At 36.2% G+C, this 22,162-nt stretch overlaps 3 protein-coding genes across 3 annotated transcripts in view; 2 read left to right on the top strand and 1 right to left on the bottom strand.

Annotated features, from left to right (window-relative positions):
* The window catches only part of LOC129807702 (myosin-11), a 63,302-nt gene extending 52,358 nt beyond the window's left edge, over positions 1-10,944 (top strand). The window contains exons 4-7 of the mRNA XM_055857150.1: positions 2,248-2,411; positions 2,480-2,683; positions 6,721-6,960; positions 10,554-10,944. Of these exons, the coding sequence (XP_055713125.1) occupies positions 2,248-2,411; positions 2,480-2,683; positions 6,721-6,960; positions 10,554-10,831 (886 nt within the window). The 3' untranslated portion in view covers positions 10,832-10,944. The remainder of the gene's footprint in view (positions 1-2,247; positions 2,412-2,479; positions 2,684-6,720; positions 6,961-10,553) is intronic.
* On the bottom strand, positions 10,467-11,634 carry LOC129807704 (UDP-N-acetylglucosamine transferase subunit ALG14 homolog). The gene has a single exon (XM_055857151.1). It carries the CDS (start codon positions 11,555-11,557, stop codon positions 10,934-10,936), a length of 624 nt encoding a protein of 207 aa, XP_055713126.1. The 5' UTR covers positions 11,558-11,634; the 3' UTR covers positions 10,467-10,933.
* Positions 11,635-14,209: 2,575 nt separating this feature from the next.
* LOC129807705 (sterol regulatory element-binding protein 1) lies at positions 14,210-20,115 on the top strand. Its single transcript, XM_055857152.1, has 7 exons — positions 14,210-14,322; positions 14,424-14,656; positions 14,731-15,372; positions 16,537-18,355; positions 18,415-18,526; positions 18,775-18,936; positions 18,996-20,115. Exons 2-7 carry the CDS (start codon positions 14,554-14,556, stop codon positions 19,350-19,352), a joined length of 3,195 nt encoding a protein of 1,064 aa, XP_055713127.1. The 5' UTR covers positions 14,210-14,322; positions 14,424-14,553; the 3' UTR covers positions 19,353-20,115.
* The last annotated feature ends 2,047 nt before the right edge of the window (positions 20,116-22,162 follow it).

Consider the following 22,162-nt stretch of genomic DNA (forward strand, 5'->3'; position numbering starts at 1 on the left):
TTCTTTCAGACAAAACACTGAGAGAAATCCGAAAAATTAAAATAACATTCCGGAAATGTTACTTTCACCCTGCAGTATAGATTCGAAATGAGTGTAAATATTACCCCTTTTAGGTGTATTAGGGGTTAAAGTTACCCTTTTTCATATTAATTTTACCTTTGAAAAAGTGTAAAATTAACATTAAATATGTTGATATATTTTTACACCTGAAAAGTGTTAAAGTTATGAGAAAAAAAGTTAATCGCACCCTCTTTTTTCTCAAAGGATTAAAACTAGCTTGAATCTTCTTTTAAGTATTATCCTTTTTAGGTATATTAGGGGTCAAAATTACCCCTTTTCATATTAATTTTACTCTTGGAAAGGTGTAAAATTAACATTAAAAATGTTTATATATTTTTACACTTAAAAAGTGTTACTTATGAGAAAAAAAGTTAATTGCACCCTCTTTTTCTGAAAGTATTAAAACTAGCTTGAATTCTCTTTTAAATATTATCTCTTTTAGGTCTATTTGGGTTAAAGTTACCCCTTTTCATATTACCATTGAAAAGGCATAAAATTAACATTAAAAAGTGTTGATATATTTTTACAACTAAAAAGTGTTAGTTATGAGAAAAAAAGGTAATCGCAACCTCTTTTTCTGAAAGGATTAAAACTAGCTTGAATTTTCTTTTAAATATTATCCCTTTTAGGTGTATTATAAGTTAAAGTTACCCTTTTTCATATTAATTTTACCCTTGAAAAGGTGTAAAATTGCGATTAAAAAATATTGATATATTTTTACACCTAAAAAGTGTAAAAGTTATGAGAAAAAAAAGGTAATCGCACCCTCTTTTTCTCAAAGTATTAAAACTAGCATGAATTTTCCTTTAAAACTTCCCTTGAAAGTTTATTTTAGAACTTTTTGGTTAAAGTTCATCTTAAATCCATTTCCAGCCCGTTTTTTGTGATCTCATATTTAATTCAATAAGACGCAAACATTTCCGCCAAAAATTCTCTAAAAAGAAATGATTCCGTAAGACGAATCCTTGCTAAAGACGTCAAGAAGACCTTTTTCTTGAAGGAAATCCCGGGAAATTCGGACAAGACATGGATGGAAAAAGCTCTTTAGGGTCTCAAAGGCTTTTCTGTGAAGTTTTTGCATTCAAATCAACAAAAATCCATGCTTGGATCGATTTTGATCATTTTAGGGCAAATGTGAAGAGCTTGAGCGATTTCCTAGGAGCTTATTTAAGTCCAAGAAGAAAAGTTGACTAAAAGGTTACCCAAAGTTCTCCCTGGAATCCAAGAAGAAAATTTAATGCAGCGGTTCTTTAAAAAAATCACCATAAATGCATTTTTAATCCAAATTGAATGGTTTTCAATGTTTTCCAAAAATGTTTTTCAACGTTTCAAGCCAGACAAAGCGTTTCACTTTGATAAAACTGCCCCTAAGCCAATCTAAGCCTTGGTATTCTTATTTTCTTATGCCCTAGACACACTTACGACTTAAGCTGATAGACGACTTAGTGGAAAATGATGGAACTGTAGTTTAACCATTATTTCTAATATAATTACGCTAAGCCGCCTGTCGGCTAATCCTCAAGTCTGTCAAGGCCTTTATTATTGAACGTCGTGTAAAGGGCAGTAGGCGTAATGACCTTTCCCTGCTTCCTTCTCACACCGCCCTTGCACTGAAGCATTTTACATTTTGTACCGAGGTAAAATCAAGGTTAGAAGTGTATTTAAAAACAGAACAACGGCGTTAGTAGTTCGATAACTGTTTATTGTAAATTTCTTCCTAAAAATTTTAGGTTATGTAATCGGAGAATAACTACATGTTCTCAAATTTCAAACAAAATTTATTGAAATAATAAAATCTTCCTTAATTTTTGAGAAAAAAGGTGTTCTAGTTTGTTTGAAAGTCGTCTAGAGAATCAGTGCAATTTTTTTGAGGTTATCTGGACAGAAAATATTTCCAGGTTTATCAAGAATTCTACAAAATAACGAGGATTTTAAAAGAAGAATTGACTTAAAAGAAGACACCAAATATTTAGTAGAATATATGTAGTTTGTTTAAATACAGATTTTTCAGATAATTTCTATGGTTATGTACCACAAAATAGTAGCAAAATATTCTCAAAAGATCACACATTTCAACAAAAGTAATAGCAACATAAAGTTAACCTAAAATTTTGAAAGACATAGAACAGTTTTTTTTATCGGAATCAGTCAAAATCAATTTTATAACTTTAAAAATATTTTTGATAGTATTCGAGCCAATCAGCATGCAGAAACCCTACAAGCTCAGTATATGCTCCTGTCTCAGCAACGTGATGAGTTATCAGCTAAGCTAAGTGCTGCTGAAGATCGCGAATCCAAGAATCAAGCCGCTCTGATTAATTTGCAGTGTGCTCTTGAACAATTCCAGAGAGGTTAGTTTTGCATTTTCCCACCGTAAGAATTTGCAAAAAAAACCAAATTTTGACAAATATTTCTCTAGATAAAGACCGTGATGTCGAAGCTACAACGTTTAGGGTTAGGAAACAGCTGGAAGATGAGCGAAAGGCTCATGAGGATGCCCTGAATGAGGTTAGGTCACTGCAGAATCAACTGTCAGAGGCTAAAACGGGCCTTCTGGCTGCTTCACGGATCTCTGATCAATTGGAAATGAGTCAGACAAATTTATCTGCTCAACGTGAAGAGAGTAAGTATTTAGTGGTAATTTTGAGCTTATGATCATTTTTGCACGCATCTAATCTCGAATGATATTTTTTTTAAAAATTATTTTTATTCTGGATAATAAGCAGTGAGAGTTTGGAGTGATTTGTTTTAACCCCCCCTCTTTTTATCATCACACACAGAAAGTTTGATTGTGGGCAGCAATTGAAAGGCAAATATCAGTTGGTAATTCTGGGTAAATATCATTAGCCAGCCCCGGAATTTCAGCTGATATTCGTTTTTTAATTGTTTCGACAAATTTTCAAAGACTTTTTATTTGGTCATCAAAAAAGCATGGTTTATCATCAACACAGCAATACACATCCAGGGTTTATTTTGTGATTTAGATTTACACATTTTGGACAGAGACAAAAATACAGGGGTTAGATTTAAGCGTGTGTTTTGTGCTTGAATTTTTTTCTAGTGTTTTTTTTCCGCACATTTTGCACCCCCATAACCTCAAAAGTATGTGAATTTTTATATCACTGAAGGTGTTTATTTATTGCACTGTGGCGGATTTTGGGCCTTGTTTCTCATACTTGGTTAGAAGGTTATTTTGAAAATTTGGGGTTTCATTTAACCTAACCTTGAAGGATGGTTATTTTGTGTAGCGGAAACTCAAAAACTTCCCATTTCTAGATTCTAGAGATAATAAATATTCGTTTGGCTAAGAATTCTTCAATAAAAGCTCTATAAATAACAAATAATGAGATTGTTATGAAATTCTGACAGATCTTGTTTAAACGTTGGTAGCCTCTAAATTCTGTGGATTTGTTAATAATGGCGCCATCTATATGGCACTTCCGGAATTTGTAACGTGATGTGTTAATTCTACACACAATTCTCCTTTATCCAGATAATTAGAGGGACCAGACAGCAAAAACCAACGACAGGAGTCGTTGGAAAATGTCAGGTGAAAGAAGAGGATTTTTTTCTAAAATTTATCTAATGTTTAACAGCTGTCAGCTAGTCGTGTATCGAATAGCTGAATGTACTTGGAATGTTTCTATTGCGATCTAAACAAGGGTTTCGGTGACTCGGAGTCGGAGACGACTCGGTTCCGCGACTAAATTACCTGCCGTTATTATGAGTTCCCAAAGACTGATAAGGTAGACAAAGTGCCTTGTTCCTAGGGTTAGCCATCTGATTTGGAGATGAAGGGTGTGCATCTTTAAAGCAGAGAACTGTTGTCATGCCTTCTGGTACAAAGGTTATACATTATGGCGAACAAAGTTCATATCATTGGCGGGACGTCTGATATGACAGAAGAAGACGTGCGATTTGCTAAATAGCCCAAGCTCGGAGATATTCTGTCTGAAGCAGTATGCGTCTTAGATTAGGAACGCCTAGGCTCTCCTTTCAATGGAGTAGGGGATTAATTTGCAGGAAAGCAAATGATCTGCGTCCATAAAGCTTATAAAGATAGGATGACTGCAATAAGAGCAGCAGAAGATACACTAGGAGCGATCAAGAGCGTCAGAATACTACAAAACCAATAGAAACAATAGAAACGAAAGTTAGGACAAATTAGGCTCCTTGGGAGCATTGCTAAACTGAATATCTGAGCTCTATAGAGAGCTAGAAGAGGCAAGATTACGTATCAATAGTATCAACAGTAGCCGCTCAAAGAGCAAACCGTTCAGGCCACTTCATTGAGTATCAGCTGTTTGCTTCTCATCGGTTTGTTATATAGACCTTCTTTATGGAGTCGACGTCTCTCACTACTATATGGGTTGTTCGCATGAATTTTAGACTTAATTGTAAATGTTTTATTTCGGTGCCTTTTCTTAAGCATTTCACAAGGCAACTTTAAGTAGGGAGAAATTAGGCAATCTGGGAGCATTAATAAACGTAATGTTTCTTCTCCATGGAGATCACTTCATTCAGTTTTTTATACGTGCTTCAGACCTAAGGCTTAGCCACATGGCTTAACTGCTCTAATTTCTAATAAATCATGATTTTTTTTGCAAAAATGACAGGTTCTCAAAGCAATAAAGTTGTTCACTATTTAAGATTTTGAGACTTTCTGGAACTGGGCTAAATCTCTAGGCTGAAGACCACTTTACTACTTTATGCTCAGCTTTATTTTTGGCCTTCACTATGACTCAAAGTCTCTCACTGGCATATGGGTTGCTCGCATGAATTTTAGTCTTAATAGTAAATGCTTAATTTCGGCGCCTTTTCTTTAGTATTGTCACATCGGAACTTAAAGTAGGGAGAAATTAGGCCGTTTGGGTTTGGGAGCATATTGCTAAACGCAATATTTCAGTTTCATGGAGTACTAGAAGAGGCAAGATTGAGTACCAGTGGTACTCGCTCAATGAACAGCCCATTCAGACCATCTCAGCAACGGGAGAGATCCCTGTTGGACAGGCTGCGATGGAGAACTATCAACCTTGTTCCAAACATGTTCAAATAGGGAACTTTCGTTGCTGAGATTGAGCTTTTTACTCCTGGCATATGGGATACTCGCATGAATTTTAGCCTTAACTGTAAATGTTTTATTTTGTCGCCTTTCCTTAGCATTTTCGCCGGAACTTTTTAAGTATGTTTTTTAGGTAACGTTTTCTAATAATTTTGCGTCACAACAATATCCATTTTAAATCTCAACAATTACTAATCCGAAAAAGCTGTATTTGAGGTTAGAATTTGATATCAAACTATGGTTCAATTATCCAAAATAATTTTAAGAATCATATCGACATGGGAAGTTTTTGATTTATCTCATTTCCATAGGTTTCTTTTTTTTGACCAGGTTAGGCATTTTTCAAGCAACATAACCTCACTTTTCAGAAGTAACCTCTTGCTAAGTAAGGGAACAAGGGCATTTGTTGCATTTGTGCTGTTTTTTTATGAGTTTTAAATTATTTTTTTAATTGTTTATTTTACTATCTGTGCTGCATTTTGTCCTGGCGAGCTTAGGTAAATCTCAAATTGTAACTGTGCGAAAATTTTAAGATGAAAACACACGTTGCAAATTGGGGTTGCCCCGTGCTCGTCATTTTCGTCGTTTTTTTTATTTATCTGTGTTGTGTACATTTTTTTTAAATAGAAATTTTATCAAGGCTAGAATTTTGCTAAAAGTGTTTATTTTCATATGTGTAAAAGTTCAGGATTTTTCTGAGTGTAAAATGCAAGATTTTTTCAACGTAGCATTTTTCTGAGTGTATGTCTTCGAGAAAAAAAAATACCAATGCTCTTCTTTTGAGGAAAATATTTAAAGTAACTATGTCTTTTTCAAAGAAATTGTCTGTTTGAGCAAGTGTTTTATTTTTTTTATACAGTGGACTCATTTCAAGAGGCTTGATTGTTGTGTCGTTTTTCTTTTAATAATTATTTTAATTGTTTGTTAATTCAATTGGTTTTCCAAGCGTATTTTAAGATACTTGTGTGTTGTCTTGAAGAATGTATTTCAATACCAAAGTGTTCGTTTTTCGTGTCTATATCATAGTTTTTTTTTGTATAATTCTTCGGCTCTTGAGAAATTTGACTCACCGGATTCTCGAAACAATTCCCTTTTCATTTTCAAACACGAAAAAATACTCCCAAGAAAGTGGCATGAATAGGAAAAATCGAGAAATAATATTTTGTGCGCTGTTTTAAATAGAATTTACTGCATTATTTTATTTTTTTCAAGTGATTTGCAAGTTTTCTAATTTAATTTAAATTTTCAGTGTTTTGTTGTTGTTGCAAAAAAAAATTAATAATTTTCTCCTAATTTACTGACTCCTTTAGATTGAGTATTACATCAGGTACTGGTGTGCAATTAATTCAATAACCAGTGCTTATGTTATGCTCTTTCTAAGAGACGTTACAATCTGCATGAAGTGCATTTTTGATGCGTTCATTTTATTTGCCCATCTGCAAGTTATATTCATCACAATGAAAGGTTCTATTTTACAAAATAAGCATTACTTTTTTTCTCCTTCCTTAATTTTATATTCAGTTCTTCCTGTAGCAATGCGTAAATTGACCCAAATATAGAAATACCAAAAACAAAAGGCATAAATGTTCTGTTTTCAGTGCAAAAACTCCAAGAAAAGTGCTCAAAATTGGAGCAGAAAATTCATGAATCGGAGACAAATCAGGCGGATAAAGTGGAGAAGACGCTGATTAAGAATTTGGTGATTGGTTACGTGTCAGCACCGAATCAGGGAGATAAGTCTCAGATTCTCAAACTCATATCAGCTGTACTGGATTTCAATCAGAATGAATCCGATAGGATTGGACTCAAAACATCACAGAATTGGGCTCAGACCGGAGGTAAATTCTTGTGCTTTTTGTGATAATTTTTTATGAAGTATTTCAGATAAAAGTCTGGCAAAGCATCCTAGACTTTGCAAAGTGCTAGTATTCGTGACTTAGATGATATACCTCAAAATTACTTTTGCATCATTTACTGTTCACCGGTTCACGACCGATTTGAACCGATTTATAAATCACTCAAAACTCACTCAAAAAATTGAATTTCGGATAAAAATTAGTTTTCGGTTATAAACTGGTTTAATACCGGTTCACAACCGGTTCAGACTTTCAAGAATTCCAAGACCTTTCCAACGTGCACAAATATGATACCATTCGGTTTAGAAATACACTCCTAGAGACTTATTAACCTTTAACCTTGAAAAACCTGGAATGATTTGACGGTAAGGGAAAGATATTAGTCGAAAAATCGGGTACATCACTTCCAGCACTTCCTAAATTTATATGGAAAACATCAAAGACTTCCACACTTCTGGAAGTGCCATATGTGATTTCCAACACTTCCTGCACTTTTAGGCACTTCTGAACACTTTTGGCGATTGAATTCAAAAGAAACGACTAAAATCTAATTTGAGATTTCTTCAACAGTTGGATTACTATTTTTCGCTCTTTTTATCAAATTCAAAAATAAAAAATTGAATATACTTAAAGGAAAATTGAGAGCTTTTTAATGAGGGTTGATTGGAAATGTAAATGAAAATCATGTTAATGGTACCCCGATCGAATTAAAGAAGGATCTCAACAGTTATGTATGTTTCACACAAGTTTTAAAAGATGTTTTCTCAGAAATCTTTAGGAAATTTGCTTTAAAATATGTACTTCATATTTTTGGAAAATGACAAAAACCAACAAATGAGGCATTTAGAGTGATCGGAGCGCGATGTCTCAGATGAACAAAATTGTAGTTCTAAGTGTGGCTTATCACCTGGTATCATTGGATTTTTAATATTTTGTTTAGTTTATTTTTTTTGGTAATTTTTAAAACCTTTAGGACCATTTTTTTGGTAATTTTTAGAGAAACTTCAATTTTACACCCCGAAGGAGTGGTTTTACAAGGTTTTTTGTAATTATCAAAATTGAAGCTCGACTAATGAGCTTTCCAACGCACCCACATTTTTCAAGTTCCGTTCACTAGAACCTGAGATATAACGGATAATGTAAGGCAAAGCAGAAAAAATATAAAAGTATTAATAAAAAAAAATTGTTACGTATAGGAGCAAAACCAAGACCAGATTCTTAATCAGGGGACTTGACTCTATCAAACGTGCCATGTGAGATCTCCGTTAACAAAACCGTGTTGCATAGTGTTTTTTGACCAAAAATATCTTAACTCAGAGATCAGTCGAGAGCCTACAAAAAAATATTCCAGATTTGGGCATTTTTGGTTTAAAATTACTCATAAGAATCAGATTTTTGTCAATTCTAAATTAGTCTAAAAGAAACAGTTTTTCCCAGAATATTCATACTTTTTTGGATACTCAGCGTACCAAAAAATGCGAAAGAATTAACACAATTCGTAAATTCATCTTTAAATAAAAGCTTGAGCAAAATTGGGTTTTTATCAAGTATTATTTATAACACGAAAATTTTCTCCCAAACATTTTCAATTCACATCCAAATCTAAATTGAATTTAGCTTTGGTAATTGCGTGATCATCAACCGAAGTTCAATTTAGATTGGAGTACGAACAAGTCGGAAAAAAATTTTAATTGTATTAAATCCGCTTGATCTCAAAGCGTTAGAGTGAAATAATTAATTTTGATTAGTCAAAATTTTGAATAGCTCCGGCACACCTTTTAAATCAAGATTCTATAAATTAAAATTCACTATCCCTTGCATTCTCAAACGTTTTGCATATATTTGTCTCACCCTTTCGCTCTCAAAACTAGATTGAACTAAATTGAATTTGGTATGACGCTTAAAAGAAGAAGAAGAGTGTAAAAGAGTGGGATGGACTTATAAAAAAGGTTGGGAATCAAAATTTTTCAATTTTATGAAATTTTCCTAGTCGAAAAGGTGTGCCGGAGCTATTAAATCTACAGCACACTTCTTTGATCGGGATAATTTCATGAAATCAAAATTAATATCCCTTACGTTCGCAAACGTTTTTATATAACCATCTTACTCTTCTGCACTTAAATTTCGATTGATCTAAATTTTAATGGTGTGATGTTCAAAAGAAGAAGAAGAGTTCGAAAGAGTGGGATTGACATATGGAAAATGTTTGAATAAAAAAAGTTTGTGATTTTCGATTACACGAAAATAATCTTGATCTAAAAGGTGTGCCAGAACAATTACTGATCAAAATTCATTTTTGACTGATCAAATGAATTTCTTATGCCTTCGGAACACCTTTTAGATCAGGAAAATTTTATGAAGTTGAAATTCGGATCCCTTTCTTTCTCGCATGTTTTTCATATGTCTATTTCATACTCTCGCACTCTTCTTCTTCTCTTAAACATCACTCCAAATTCAATTTAGCTCAATCGAATTTGGTATGTGAAAGATAGAGATAGTCATATGCAAAGCATGTGTGAAAGAAAGGGTTTCGAATTTCGACTTCATGAAATTTTCCTGATCTAAAAGGTGTGCCCGACCCGAACCATTATGGCCTCGGTACACCTTTTAGATTTGGAAAATTTCATGAAAACAAAATTCGCCTCCCTTCCTTTTTCAAAGGATTTGCATAAGTCTATCCCACTCTTTCGGTCTTAAAATGCTCTTACCAATTGCACCACGGGTCCTCCAAAAAACAAAAAGAAATAAAATAACAATTTGATAAAAGAAAAATTAAAATATTGAGCTTAATTCGATAAAGGGCTTAATTTGCCATTTGAGGTTATGTATAACCTCTCTATGATAAAAAATTATGAATCATAACAGGAAATTTTCTAAGTTCTTCACAGTTTTAGAGTTAATTGAGGCTTTTGACTAGCCTAGACAGAATTCTCTTTGGACAAAAAAAATACAGTAGACTCTCACTCAATCGGCCCTTTTTCAATCGGGCGACAAATTTTGTTGACAATTTTTACGTTTAATTATGAAGCTAATTCGCTCAAATTCGCTGTAGTTCTTCCTATTTTATCGTGATTCTTTGTAATTGAGCGCTTTTTGTGGAATTTACAAAGGCTTTGACGCCCAAATCTATCGATAAACCGGATGACATTTCGCCCCAAATGCCCAATTGAGAGAAAGTCTACTGTAAAGAGCCTCACGATTTTGACGTTTATTTCCGTCAACTTCGTTATGGAAACTTTTCAATCGAATTGTATTAAAATCACTATAATTTTGATTCTAATTGTTAGAATTTAATCATTTATGGTGCATATAAAAGCTTTCATGGAACATCATAATTTCGTAGAATCGCCACTAGGGGTGCTGGTTTTTAACATTTCGAATTTTCGAAATTCCGAAATTCGTATTTTAATTACGATTTTAAATTTTCGTATTTTTTAATTTAAAATCTTTTATTTGATCTTATAGATATAATATAAAAAATATTCACGTATGATAACATATTTAATTTTATTTTAAATATTCAAAGGCTACAAGAAAGTCTTTTTAATATTTTTTTTCTTTAATTCCTTGTCCAGGAGACGAAACCCAAGGATTAGCGCAGGCCTTTGTGAAGTTCCTGGAGAAGGAATCCCAGCCACGTCAGCCACCAACTTCCGCTTCCCTGCTGAATATCAGCCATTCCGGAGGCAGTTCAAAGAAGCCTCCAACTCCGGCCAGCAAGAGTCCAGAACCAACTTCAACGACTCCTCAGCCACCGGTTCAGCCCATTCTTCTCTCTGACAACATCCTTCAGGCCCTCTCCCCGCCACGGAACTCCAGCACTATCCTCAAAGACATCCTCAACGACACTTGACTCTAGGCCCCGGGAGTTGTATTCCAGTTCTGAGGATTTTTCTTACTTTCTATTGTACATTTTTTTTGTCATGTTAATAAAGATGAATTTTATTCTGAGGTTTCAAAAGAGTCTTCCAACGTATTTTTTGTCTTTACCCTCGAGTTCTGGCCACTGAACCACAAATAAATCCGCAATGTATTGAAGAATCTTTCCGGTTAGAGAGATGCTTCTGACTCTGCAGAAACTCTCCAGGAAGACGATTTTGCAGTGTTCTCGGGATGGGAAGATAATGCTGAAGAGGGCAGCAACAATGCAGACAGGAACACAAGTTCCTGGTCCGTTGCAGAGTACAAGATCTGGCCTGAACTTCCAGACCAGAGAGATGCACTGCCGTGTTGCCCAGAGAGTTGAAAAAATCGAACTGATGTAACTCTGATGCAATTTCCTGCTTCGATAAATCTTCTCAATGAAGTGATCCTTGCTTCCGCTTTCCAAGTCCTCAGCTTTAGTGCAGCTGGACTCATCCCCAAGAGCAACTACGTAGCATCTTGGGGAGTACTTTGAGAAATCCATTTTCTGGAGAATTTTTAGCATCTCACCGGAATGACCTCCGGAACCCAGAACGACCATCAGTCTTACAGGGGAAGTACGTTTCTCCCGGTCACGAATCCTTCTCTTCCAGACTCTGTAGCAGATTCCTGAGAAGATTGTCGCTCCAAGGATAGCTATCAACCCGATTATCATGATTTTCCAACAAGTTTTTTCAGCAAGAAAACAATAAACAAATCTTCAGATGGTAACTCCACGTTTGACAAATCGTCACAAAATATTCACCACTTTAGGAATTTAGTATATTACAGTTGCAAACTTTTGAAATTTTGGAAATTTATGAAAAATTGAAATTTATAAAAATGGATATATTAAAAGGTACATATTTTCCCAATATCAAGAAATATTATTAATAAGTTATATTAATAATAAAATTAGTCAACATTGTGACTGTGCAAAATAGTCGCTTGCGCAAGTAGGGGGAGATGGGGCTACTTTTAAGCTGTACAACATTGATATACGATTTTTTCGTATATTCCTAAAAAGAACTGGGCTTTGCAATTATTTTTTTTTTAGTTCCACAATTCATTTGTAGACCTAAATTACATTATATTGAAGACTAATTTTCTTCATAAATACAGTAGACTCTCTCAAATGACCAAAATGTCACCCGAATAAGAGAGAAATTCGGGCGACAAATTTTTTGAAATGCAACGATTTTTATTCATCTGCATACACATATTGAGTTTACATATTCATATTTATAATAAATTTCATGAACAACCCTTAATAATGCAAAATCACACCAAAACTAAGACAAACCATAGCAAATTTGAGTATATTTGCTTCATTTGATAATCATAAGCAAACTTGAAAAATGTCAACAAACCTTTTTTCAAATTTAACTGCTGTCCGAATTAAAAAGTAGCCCGGTCTTAAAAGAGCCGAATTAGCGAGAGTTTACTCACTGTATGCCAAAAATCGTATATCAATGTAGCCCTACAGTTCAAAGTAGCCCCACTTCCCACGCAGATGGAGTCGGATAATTTAAATTAGAGCTTTTGTAAACCAGGTCAGTGGGAAAGTGCATTTCACATGAATTCAGGTACGTTTTTGAAAAATTGTTCAAATTTGAGGAGTGAGAAATGTCATCTATAACCCCCTAAATATTCAAATTTGAGGAACTGGAGGAACTCTACTGTATATAAAACGGTGGCAGCTGCTAATATCCCGAAAGCCAGAATCCCGAATTTTCAAAATCCTGGAAAGGATGAAATTATATGATGGAAAATGTTTAGAATAATTTCCCAAGGCACAGGAGATTTCCCTTTGCTTCCAACAATCGCGGATACAATCGTGGGAGTAGCTATGACACTTTTAAGAATTCGGCATTTTGGCTTTTGGGATGTTGGCCCATTCGAGATTTTGGCTTTCGGGATTTTGGCGTTTGAGATTTTGGCTTTCGGGATTTAGGCGTTCGGGATTTTGGCTTTCGGGATTTTGACCGGGACCTGGTCTCGCCGGTGCAACAGATGTTTGTCCCCTATAAATTATATAGTCTTATTAAACAGTTGAGGAGAACAATTTCTATTCCTAAAATATTTTACCATTATGCTAAAGTGATAACACCAGTGTATAATTTAATTAGCTTTAAAAAATTATAACTTGTTTTAAAACATTCTTAAAAAAAATCAGAATATGTGCGTGGAATACTATTGATGAAAAATGCCTCTACTATGGAGTTTGGCATCTAAAATGGATATTTGAATGGCTTTTATTTTAAAGGCCGTGGAGGATTTGACGATTTAATCTAGAATATAATTTCTGAGAGTAGGTAATACAATTTATTTTTAAACCTTACGAATATTATGAATATTTTTTTTATGTTCTCGAATATTGTGAAAATAATGAATAATAATTAAATTATGTATGACTTATGATATGGTAAAAAATATAAGGTGGAAATTCACGTTATCCTTTGTTTTTCTTTTCTGAATTCTTGTTGGAATTTTACAATATCCTAAAAAATCTCAAAAAATGATAATTTAAAAATTTTAGAGGAAAATATGTTTATATTGTAACTGAGCTTTTGCTCTGAAAGATTCGTTATGTGGATAAAACTTATCGCAGCCAAAGACCCGGTTGCAATCAAATTCTGGACAGTGTCTCCTGTCAACTAATCCTGCACAGGGCGGATAATTGAGTAATGCCCTAGGTGCACTTACGACTTAACGCAAGAGATAACTTAACGTAATTAAAATAAAAATATTGATTTGACAAAATTCCGATCAGTTTCCCACTAACTAAACCGTTCTCTGCTTAAGCCGAGAGGCAGATTGGTCAAAAACTTTACAAATCCTAAAAATTTGTTTTTTTTTTTTGTTGAGAATATATACACAATGAGCCTAAACAGAAGTAGATTTTGATTCTCCATTACTGTCTTGGATAAAAGGTAAATGTAACTCTTTTTGCACAAAAAGTCGTTGAAGTTCGAAGAATTTAAATTCAATTTCGAATTTTCATACTAATTTTTATTCGAACAAGGTGGGGAAAATTTATCAAATATCACAGTAAATAGCTGGCAAAAGAGTTATATGGACTATATGGAATAATCAATAATTTATTACACCGTCTAATTTATTACATTTTTATTTATTTATTAAAAGTGTAACTTTAGTTAAAGTGTCAATAAGGATAATAATATAACTGCAATTACTGTGTTGTCATTACAAAATTTCAAAGTTTCAACGTTTCAAATTTTCAAAGAGATATAAAACCCTAAAGTGGTGAATTTCTTATGCAACTGGGACACGTAATCCCACGTCCCAAATAAAATTCTGAAAGAACGGCAAAAACAGTGTAAACGTCAAAAGTGCAACAGCGATGAATTTCATAAGACGCAAAAGTGATAAAAATTATCAATTTAACAGTGCATCTGAAGGTCCCAGTGATTAGATCTTGTAAGTAAACCATTGAACTCTTGTTTACTTATCGAGAATCAAATTGTTCTTCTAAATTACTGTGGAAAATGTAGCTAAATGTTGCGCTATTGCGATTTCAGGTTAGATTTCTCAGTGACGTCACATCGTATGATTCAATCCTCTGCGTTGATTGGCTGAAAACGGACATAAGCTGATTCTCACGGAGAAAACACACCACACTCGCGGATAAGAAAAAAAAACCATCACGCGATGATGGAAGATCCAGGGGATTGGATGAATTTTGGCAAGATGGACATGGACATTGATACCTTTCGGACGGACGGATTTGACTTCAGTCAAATTTCTGATGAAGGTAAGTAAATAGTTTAAGTATTTAGAGATTTGCAGTGGTACAGTGAATGTTTCATCATCTTGTGCGTCTTGCAGATTTACTCCAAATGACCGACATTCCGAATTTTGACAACCTGGAGCTGCCAGACAATGAGGACTTTGGCACTCTTTCGCCTCACAGTGTCCATTCAATGGGATCTCCAATTTCGAGTATTGGAGAAGATCCCAAAGATTCACCCTCTCCTGCAGCAATTGTCCCTGTCCCTCAAGCACTATCTTCTCCACCTCAACCCTCTCCGCAGCCCGTCTTTAATTCCCTAGCACCTTCAGATCCCGTCCTAGGTTCCAGTTTCTCCCCAGCTCCAGCTGCAGCCTCTACGGTAACTACTGGGGTCAATGTGAGCCCTATGATTGTGACTAAAGTCTCTCCGGTGCAACAGATGTTTGTCACCCAGAACTCAACACCTCAGAACACTCTCATCCTGGCCAAGAAACTGGTGAAGCAACAGGAGCCCAAGACACCTAAAACTCAAGTGATGCAGCAGGTCTCGCAGGTTCTGACCCTTCAGAGCGTTGCTGTTTCCGATAAACCCTCAGTTCTACTTCAAACCAATCCCAGTGTAGTCTACTCGACGACAGGTACGCCCGGTACTCTGGTCCAGGGAACTCTCCTAGCCACTGGGATCCCCGTGATGCTGGACAGTGAGAATAAGATTCCCATTTCCAGATGGTCAACAGGTGAGTTTGAAATGAAGTTTTTCTAATTGAAGTTCCTGTTTGATTGGTTCCTATTGGGAACGTTTTCGTTAGAACTAGGTTCCTATCGGATTTTTTGTAGTTGAACATCAAAATCATTGCAATTTCGAAGAATTGGCGTCCGAAATGAAAATTATCGTTGAATAGCTTTCCCTTTGTCTCTAATAGACTCGCCTGCGTATTCCGTGTATTTTGAACTTCCGTTGTCGACGTAAGCTTGATTATCTGAAGTCGATTTCCAGTCTTATTTTCGTAGTTGGAATTTCGGTCTAAAACGTTCTTGTTCTTTTTGTTTTTATTAGCCGACCTTTCTGTTCTTGGTTGGGACCTTCCACAGGGCATCAAAAACCAGGAAAACAATAGTACAAATAAATATTAGTTCCTTTGTTACGCCTTTCTTACTCCCCAGATACAGAGGCAACAATAGAATCTAGAATGTGTCTATTATTCGCATTCTTTATTGTCGGTCCATTTCATCCAGTATCCGAGGCTCCTTTTCGTGTTTTTCTACGGTAGTTGATGCTATCAAATAGAATTCGTGCCGTAGGTCCCTGGCTTCCTTTTCTTTCTCCAGGATACTGATGTATCTCTCTCTATATCTATTGTCGGTCCATTTCATCCAGTATCCGAGGCTCCTTTTCGTGTTTTTCTACGGTCGTTGATACTATCAAATAAAATTCGTGCCATAGGTCCTTGGCTTCCTTTTCTTTCTCCAGGTAACTGGTGTATCTCTCTCTATATCTTTATTGTCGGTCCATTTCATCCAGTATCCGAGGCTCCTTTTCGTGTTTTTCTACGGTAGTTGATGCTATCAAATAGAATTCGTGCCGTAGGTCCCTGGCTTCCTTTTCTTTCTCCAGGATACTGATGTATCTCTCTCTCTCTCTATATCTTTATTGTCGGTCCATTTCATCCAGTATCCGAGGCTCCTTTTCGTGTTTTTCTACGGTCGTTGATACTATCAAATAGAATTCGTGCCATAGGGCCCTGGCTTTCTTTTCTTTCTCCCGAAAACCGGTGTATCTCTGTGTCTCACTGCGACCGGTTCGAAGTCCAAAGACAAGCGTCTTTTATCAAAAACGTTCTAGTCCTCATCAAAAATCAGTCAGTAAGTCTTCTTCTAACTGTTCAAATTTTTGTTGTCAGGCAAGCCAAAGGAAGGCAAACGTAGTGCCCACAATGCTATTGAGAAAAAGTACCGCCGTTCGATCAATGATCGCATTGAAGAATTAAAAACCATGATGGTTGGGGAGAATGCCAAATTGAACAAATCCGCCGTTTTGCGTAAAGCCGTCGAAACGATTCGTGACTTACGCAGACAGAATGAGAAGTTAAAGGCTGAGAACTTTATGCTGAGATCAGCAGCTAAAGATGGCAAGTCCCTCAAGGGATTACTGCTGACGGGACAACCACAGAAGGAGGAGTACATGACGAGATCTGCCTCCCTAATGACTCCGCCACGAAGTGACGAATCCAGTCATTCAATGTCCCCGTCTCCTTCGGAAGTATCAGGACCTCCTTCACCATATGATGAGAACATCAAGGAAGAACCCGAGGAGTCTGAGATTATGAGGTCCGTTAAGCGAGGAATGACAGCAAATTCCAGGATTATGCTGTGTATGGTGATGTTTGCAGTCCTCACGGTTAATCCCTTCAGGCAACTTCTTTCAAGAACAGGAAATTCTGGTGATCTCTTTGGCGATGACTCGGTTTCTTCAAGGAGAAATATTCTGTCAACTGATGAATTTTACGATGATTCCCCACTGTCGTGGAACTCTTTTGGAGGGACTCTGCTTCTATGGCTGGTTAATGTTGTTATTGCTTGGTTCTGCCTGATCAAGATGTTAGTATACGGTGACCCTGTTCTCAACAGCAAATCCAAGGTTGCTTCAGAATTTGTTCGGTGTAAGAAGTCCGCAGAAGTTGAATTCAAGGCAGGAAATGCATCGGAAGCTTACAAGGAATACAAAGAATGTTTGCAGATGTTCGGACTGTCTCTGCCTACATCGAGATTGGAGTGCTTCATGGCAAACTCCTGGCAGTATATCCGCACTTTTCTCCATAGACTATGGATAGGACGTTGGCTCAGTCGCAAAGCTGGAGGACTTTTCTGTCCAGCACAAACTCGAATGGAAGCTCAGGCATCGGCAAAGGAGATCGCTTTGATCTATCATCGTTTGAATCAGTTGCACTTGGCATCTGATATGAAGGAAGATCCTTATGGATTGCTGTTGTCTCTGTGTTCCGTAAATATGGCTGATGCTGCTGCTCACATGATGGCTCCAGATGAACTTATGGAGATCTATCTTACGGCTGCTCTTCGTGTCAAGCAAACTTACCCACGGTTCCTCAAATTCTTCTCTCGGTACTACGTCAGCAAGGCCAAGGCTGAACGTTTGGCGGTTTGCGGAAACGTTCCAGCTAAATTAACTTGGCAGTTTACACCATACGGCTACAGATACTTTGTTAATCATACTTTTCACTTTGGAGCTTCTGGACTTACTGAAGAATTCAGTCAATTGGAAAACAAATGTGACCCTTTGGCTTATGCAACTCGTGAATATCGAGAACATCTTCTGAAGAGAGCTCTGCAGTGTCTGGTCGGTTGCGGCGGAGGTGCTTCATCGGGAACAAAAGCAGCTGGCGAGAAGCAGACGAATCTGATGACGTCTTGCACAGGAACGCAAATCTGCGATGTCCTCTGCTATACTCAACTCTTGATTGACACCCTTAAGTCACAAGGAAATGAAGGCGATGCTCTGGGAAAATTTGATAACTCCAGGGATACCGTTACGAACTGGTGGTGCAGCTTGATCAGTGTGGCAGCTTTCTGGCTTTTGGGAGAAGATGACAAGGCTAAGGATCTCTACGCGCGAGTCAGTGTTTTGCCGAAAGTACTTCAAGAAGCTACAGATGAACTCCCATTGGCACTTATGGCAGCTTTCATGGCCAAGAAGAGGTTGCTGTAAGTTACTTTGATCTTTGAGGTTTGTTGAAGAGTTCTGACGATCTCTTGCTTTCCAGGGAGGAGAAAGTCAACTTTTCCGACGTCTTCAATGAATGTCTAAGAGGAAGCCAGCATTTGCGAACGAGTCTTACACTTAACAAATGCAGTTCGGCCAGGGAGCCTAAACTGGTGAGTACTGAACTCTGCTATATTCAAGTTAGTTTTCAGGTTCCCAGCTCTACCAGGTGAATTGCGTGGGTGCATTGTAAAACACTGCACGTCTTGTGTTCGAAAGCTGCAGTACTTCTACAGTGCAACCCTCGAGATTCGCCCTATCACCGGCTGCGATTAATCGAGTCCACTTAGTTTTGATTGGTGAACTTATGAGGTTATGTTACTGTCCGAAATTCATTTACTGATGGACAAAATGTCTATAGCTTGTGCAGCTCCTTGTTTGCGACTGGTTGCTAGAGTCCCGTACGGCTCTTTGGGAGTTGAGCGTTAAGAATGTTCCCAACTATACCCCAGTCTGTGACGTTACAGTACGTCACTTCCAGGAAGATCTGGATCTCCTACGTCTCATAACAGATGGAATTCCAGTGAGTTGAAGGCAAATAAGAAACTTTTTAAGGAGGTTCTAATGGGATTTGCTTTGCAGAACGTTCAGCAGAGAGTTTATCTCTATGAAGCTGTCTACAGACTGATGGCAGGGGCTTCACCAGGACGCACTCAGGAGCTCCTGGATCGAACTCTACGTCATCGTGCCACAAAACCATCGATAATTTGTGGCAAGGATCGCAGTCAACAGCAGTGGGAGAGTGGAGAAAGGCAAAAAGCAGCTGCACTTTATGTGGCATGCAAATACCTCCCAGCACCTTTGCTATCGACTCCTGGGGAGCGAGCAGGTATGCTGGCTGAGGCAGTAAAGAGCCTTGAGAAGGTTGGAGACAAGAAACGCCTTCAGGATTGCTACAATCTCATGAAGTCCCTTGGAAGTGGCACAGTCACAAACTAAATCTTCAGGTTTTAGCTCAGTTTCTTCACATTTCATTTCACTTTGTACAATTTATCATTTATCACTTGGAGACTAAGTATTTGTTTGTTTGTTTTGCGTTGAATATCTTTGGGAAGCTTTAAGTTAAACCTTTTTGTACTTTAGATGGCTATCATCTGAATATTATTATTTCTAGGTTAAGGATAATAAAATATTCTGAATTTGTAGACATGAATTCAAAATTATACGTCAGATTGACACTAAAATATTTAAAAAAAAAAGATATATCTATTTTCCCACGTAATTTCTTAACTCTGAAATATAGGATAATGGAAATGTTTAAAATAAATTGCAGCAGGATTTCACACTTGAATTGACAAAGGTGTAAACGTCAAATATTTAAAGCATTTAACAGATCTATGTTTAACAGAAAAACGGGATTAGAAACCAGTAAAATTTGAATTACAGTTCCTTTGTGAAAGATGTCACAGAATTCTATCACAGATGGCGTTCAATACATATTGTAAATTGAGGGTTTTTGTTTAAAGGAATTTAGTAGATCTGTTATCTTGATTATTACGAATAACTTAACCAATTTATCAATTCCAAGTGAGAAATTCTCCCCAGAACTGTAGATAATTCACAGAATTGTGTTGTAAATGAGAAAATTGCTATAAATTTGTAATGTTTGCAAGTTTTCTCTCACTTTAAGAAATTGTACGACTTTTTCGTAGTAGATTAATGTACGTTTTACTTTTTTATAATAAAATGCACTAAAACTCAAGGCGTTAAAGAATTTATGAGTGAAGGAAATTAAAAGCAATTCCAGTGTTGCAACTATAAACACCAGAAAATTCATTAAATTCTCATTTGCAATTTGTTGACTACAACGATGGAAAGTTTTTCCGAAGAGGGATCCCCTTGGGTAAAGCAGTTTCCTTGGGATAAAAAAGGAAACTATACTGACTTGATGCGTTTCCCATGGAAAAGTTCTCCAGAGTGAAACATTTTTAAATGCGTTTTTTTTTTTTGTGGTTTTTAGTTGATTAGGACATTACTGATACTAACCTTTCAGGAGGATAAGAGCTAAAAGCATCAAGGATATCTGCAAGATTTTAATTAAATCCATTAATTTAAAGACATGGGTAACAACTGTGTTTGAATAAGACTGATTAATATTTCAATGAATAGAGAAGAAGTTAAAAATAGCCAATACTTTTGATGACTTTTCTCGCTAAATCACCTACACATTTAGACCAAGGATCTCCTATGCAATCTAGTAGGATAAAATGATCCATTTCATTCTCCTGTCATATGCAATCCCCTGCTCAGTAAGACTATAGAATTTTAATGATGCAAAACAGTCCAGTTCTTTCTACTTTTCTTTCGTTTCTTCACTGGACTTATTTTGATAGAAAAGTTTTTATAATTGATTCTCATAATGCGTTGCTCAGAATAATCAGTAGTTTGCTCAATATTCTTTCTAAGAAAATCTATAATATCCCACTGTTTAATTCTGCCCTGACAACTGCCCAGGTCTCCCCTATTTTGATTTACTTACTGTCATATCCGTCATATACATATTGAAAGATGATCCACCAAATTTACCGGAAACTTGCAGAACAGCTCTAAGGAACAAACTGTACTTACACACACTTTTTCCAAATTTTCACTGTCAAAAGCACACAATTTGATTACAGAAAAGAATAAAAAAGAAAATTAAAAACACTTGGGTTAATGGCCGACTATTTCCGTAGAAAAATCTGACCTTTGAAAGGACGCTACTTTGTAAACCAAAAAATACTTATTTTCACTAGCGATCACTCAAATCCTTCACTTGGATTTCCTTCTACACACAATAGACTACATTTTCTATGGATTTTCAAGAGTATTTCTACAGTTTTTCCGCAGTTTTCTTGAATTTTCCTGAGAGCTAAGCAGAAAGCCACGATCACAACAAAACACTGAACATGGCCGCCTAAGCCTGTAAAAGTTTTATTCACCTCTTAAGGAGGGTGGTGAATATGGCTATAGGCACAAATAATTCACCACAAGAACCGTTACTATTCAAATTGAATAATTTTAGGAAAAAGCTGAGTATCTTGAAGATATTTCTCTTCTCTTTTGAAGCTTTTCCCAGGACATAAGATTCTCAGGAAAAATCGGAAAAACTTTCCAGACCATCATGTTAATATGACGAAGAAAGAATATTGTATATTAGTTGGTGGCAACGAATGGGAAAAGTTTATTCAACATTTTTCTAACCCACACTCTGGCCAGGAAAAAAAAATGAGAGAATTGCTGAGGGGTGCTCTGGAGAAGTCAATCTTGCCAAGAACACATTCAAGTCTTTTTTCCTTCCAAAGGCTCCAGCTGAAAGATACTTTCGTTGGTGGAGGAAATTTTGGGAAATTGAATGAGTGTTACGTGTCTGGAGGGAGGAAGTCTCACATGCACTTTTGTCTGACAATAAAACTAGAAATTGTGAATTTCCCAGAGAAAACTCCCCCAAGTCTCTGAATATGACACAAAATTATGCTCCCGCTTTTCTTTTCATCATATGGATGTATTTGAGGTGCTAAAGTCCTCCAGAGAATTCAAACTTACCTAAGAGAAAACTCAATGATTCACCATTGGGAAATTCATGGGATTTCATAAATTAAACTAATCAACTTTCACGTAGTTTTTGGGAAGTTCTTTTGGAAGAGTTTTCTTGCTTCAATTGCATAACGAGAATTGGGATAAGAATATGAATGAGGAAGACCATGTGTGAATAAATCGGTTTTTTTTTCAATAGAAAAAAAATGTTTAATAAAACTCTCTAAATCATA

The sequence above is a fragment of the Phlebotomus papatasi genome, chromosome 3 (assembly GCF_024763615.1).
Source record: "Phlebotomus papatasi isolate M1 chromosome 3, Ppap_2.1, whole genome shotgun sequence".
Taxonomy (NCBI): Eukaryota; Metazoa; Arthropoda; class Insecta; order Diptera; family Psychodidae; genus Phlebotomus; species Phlebotomus papatasi.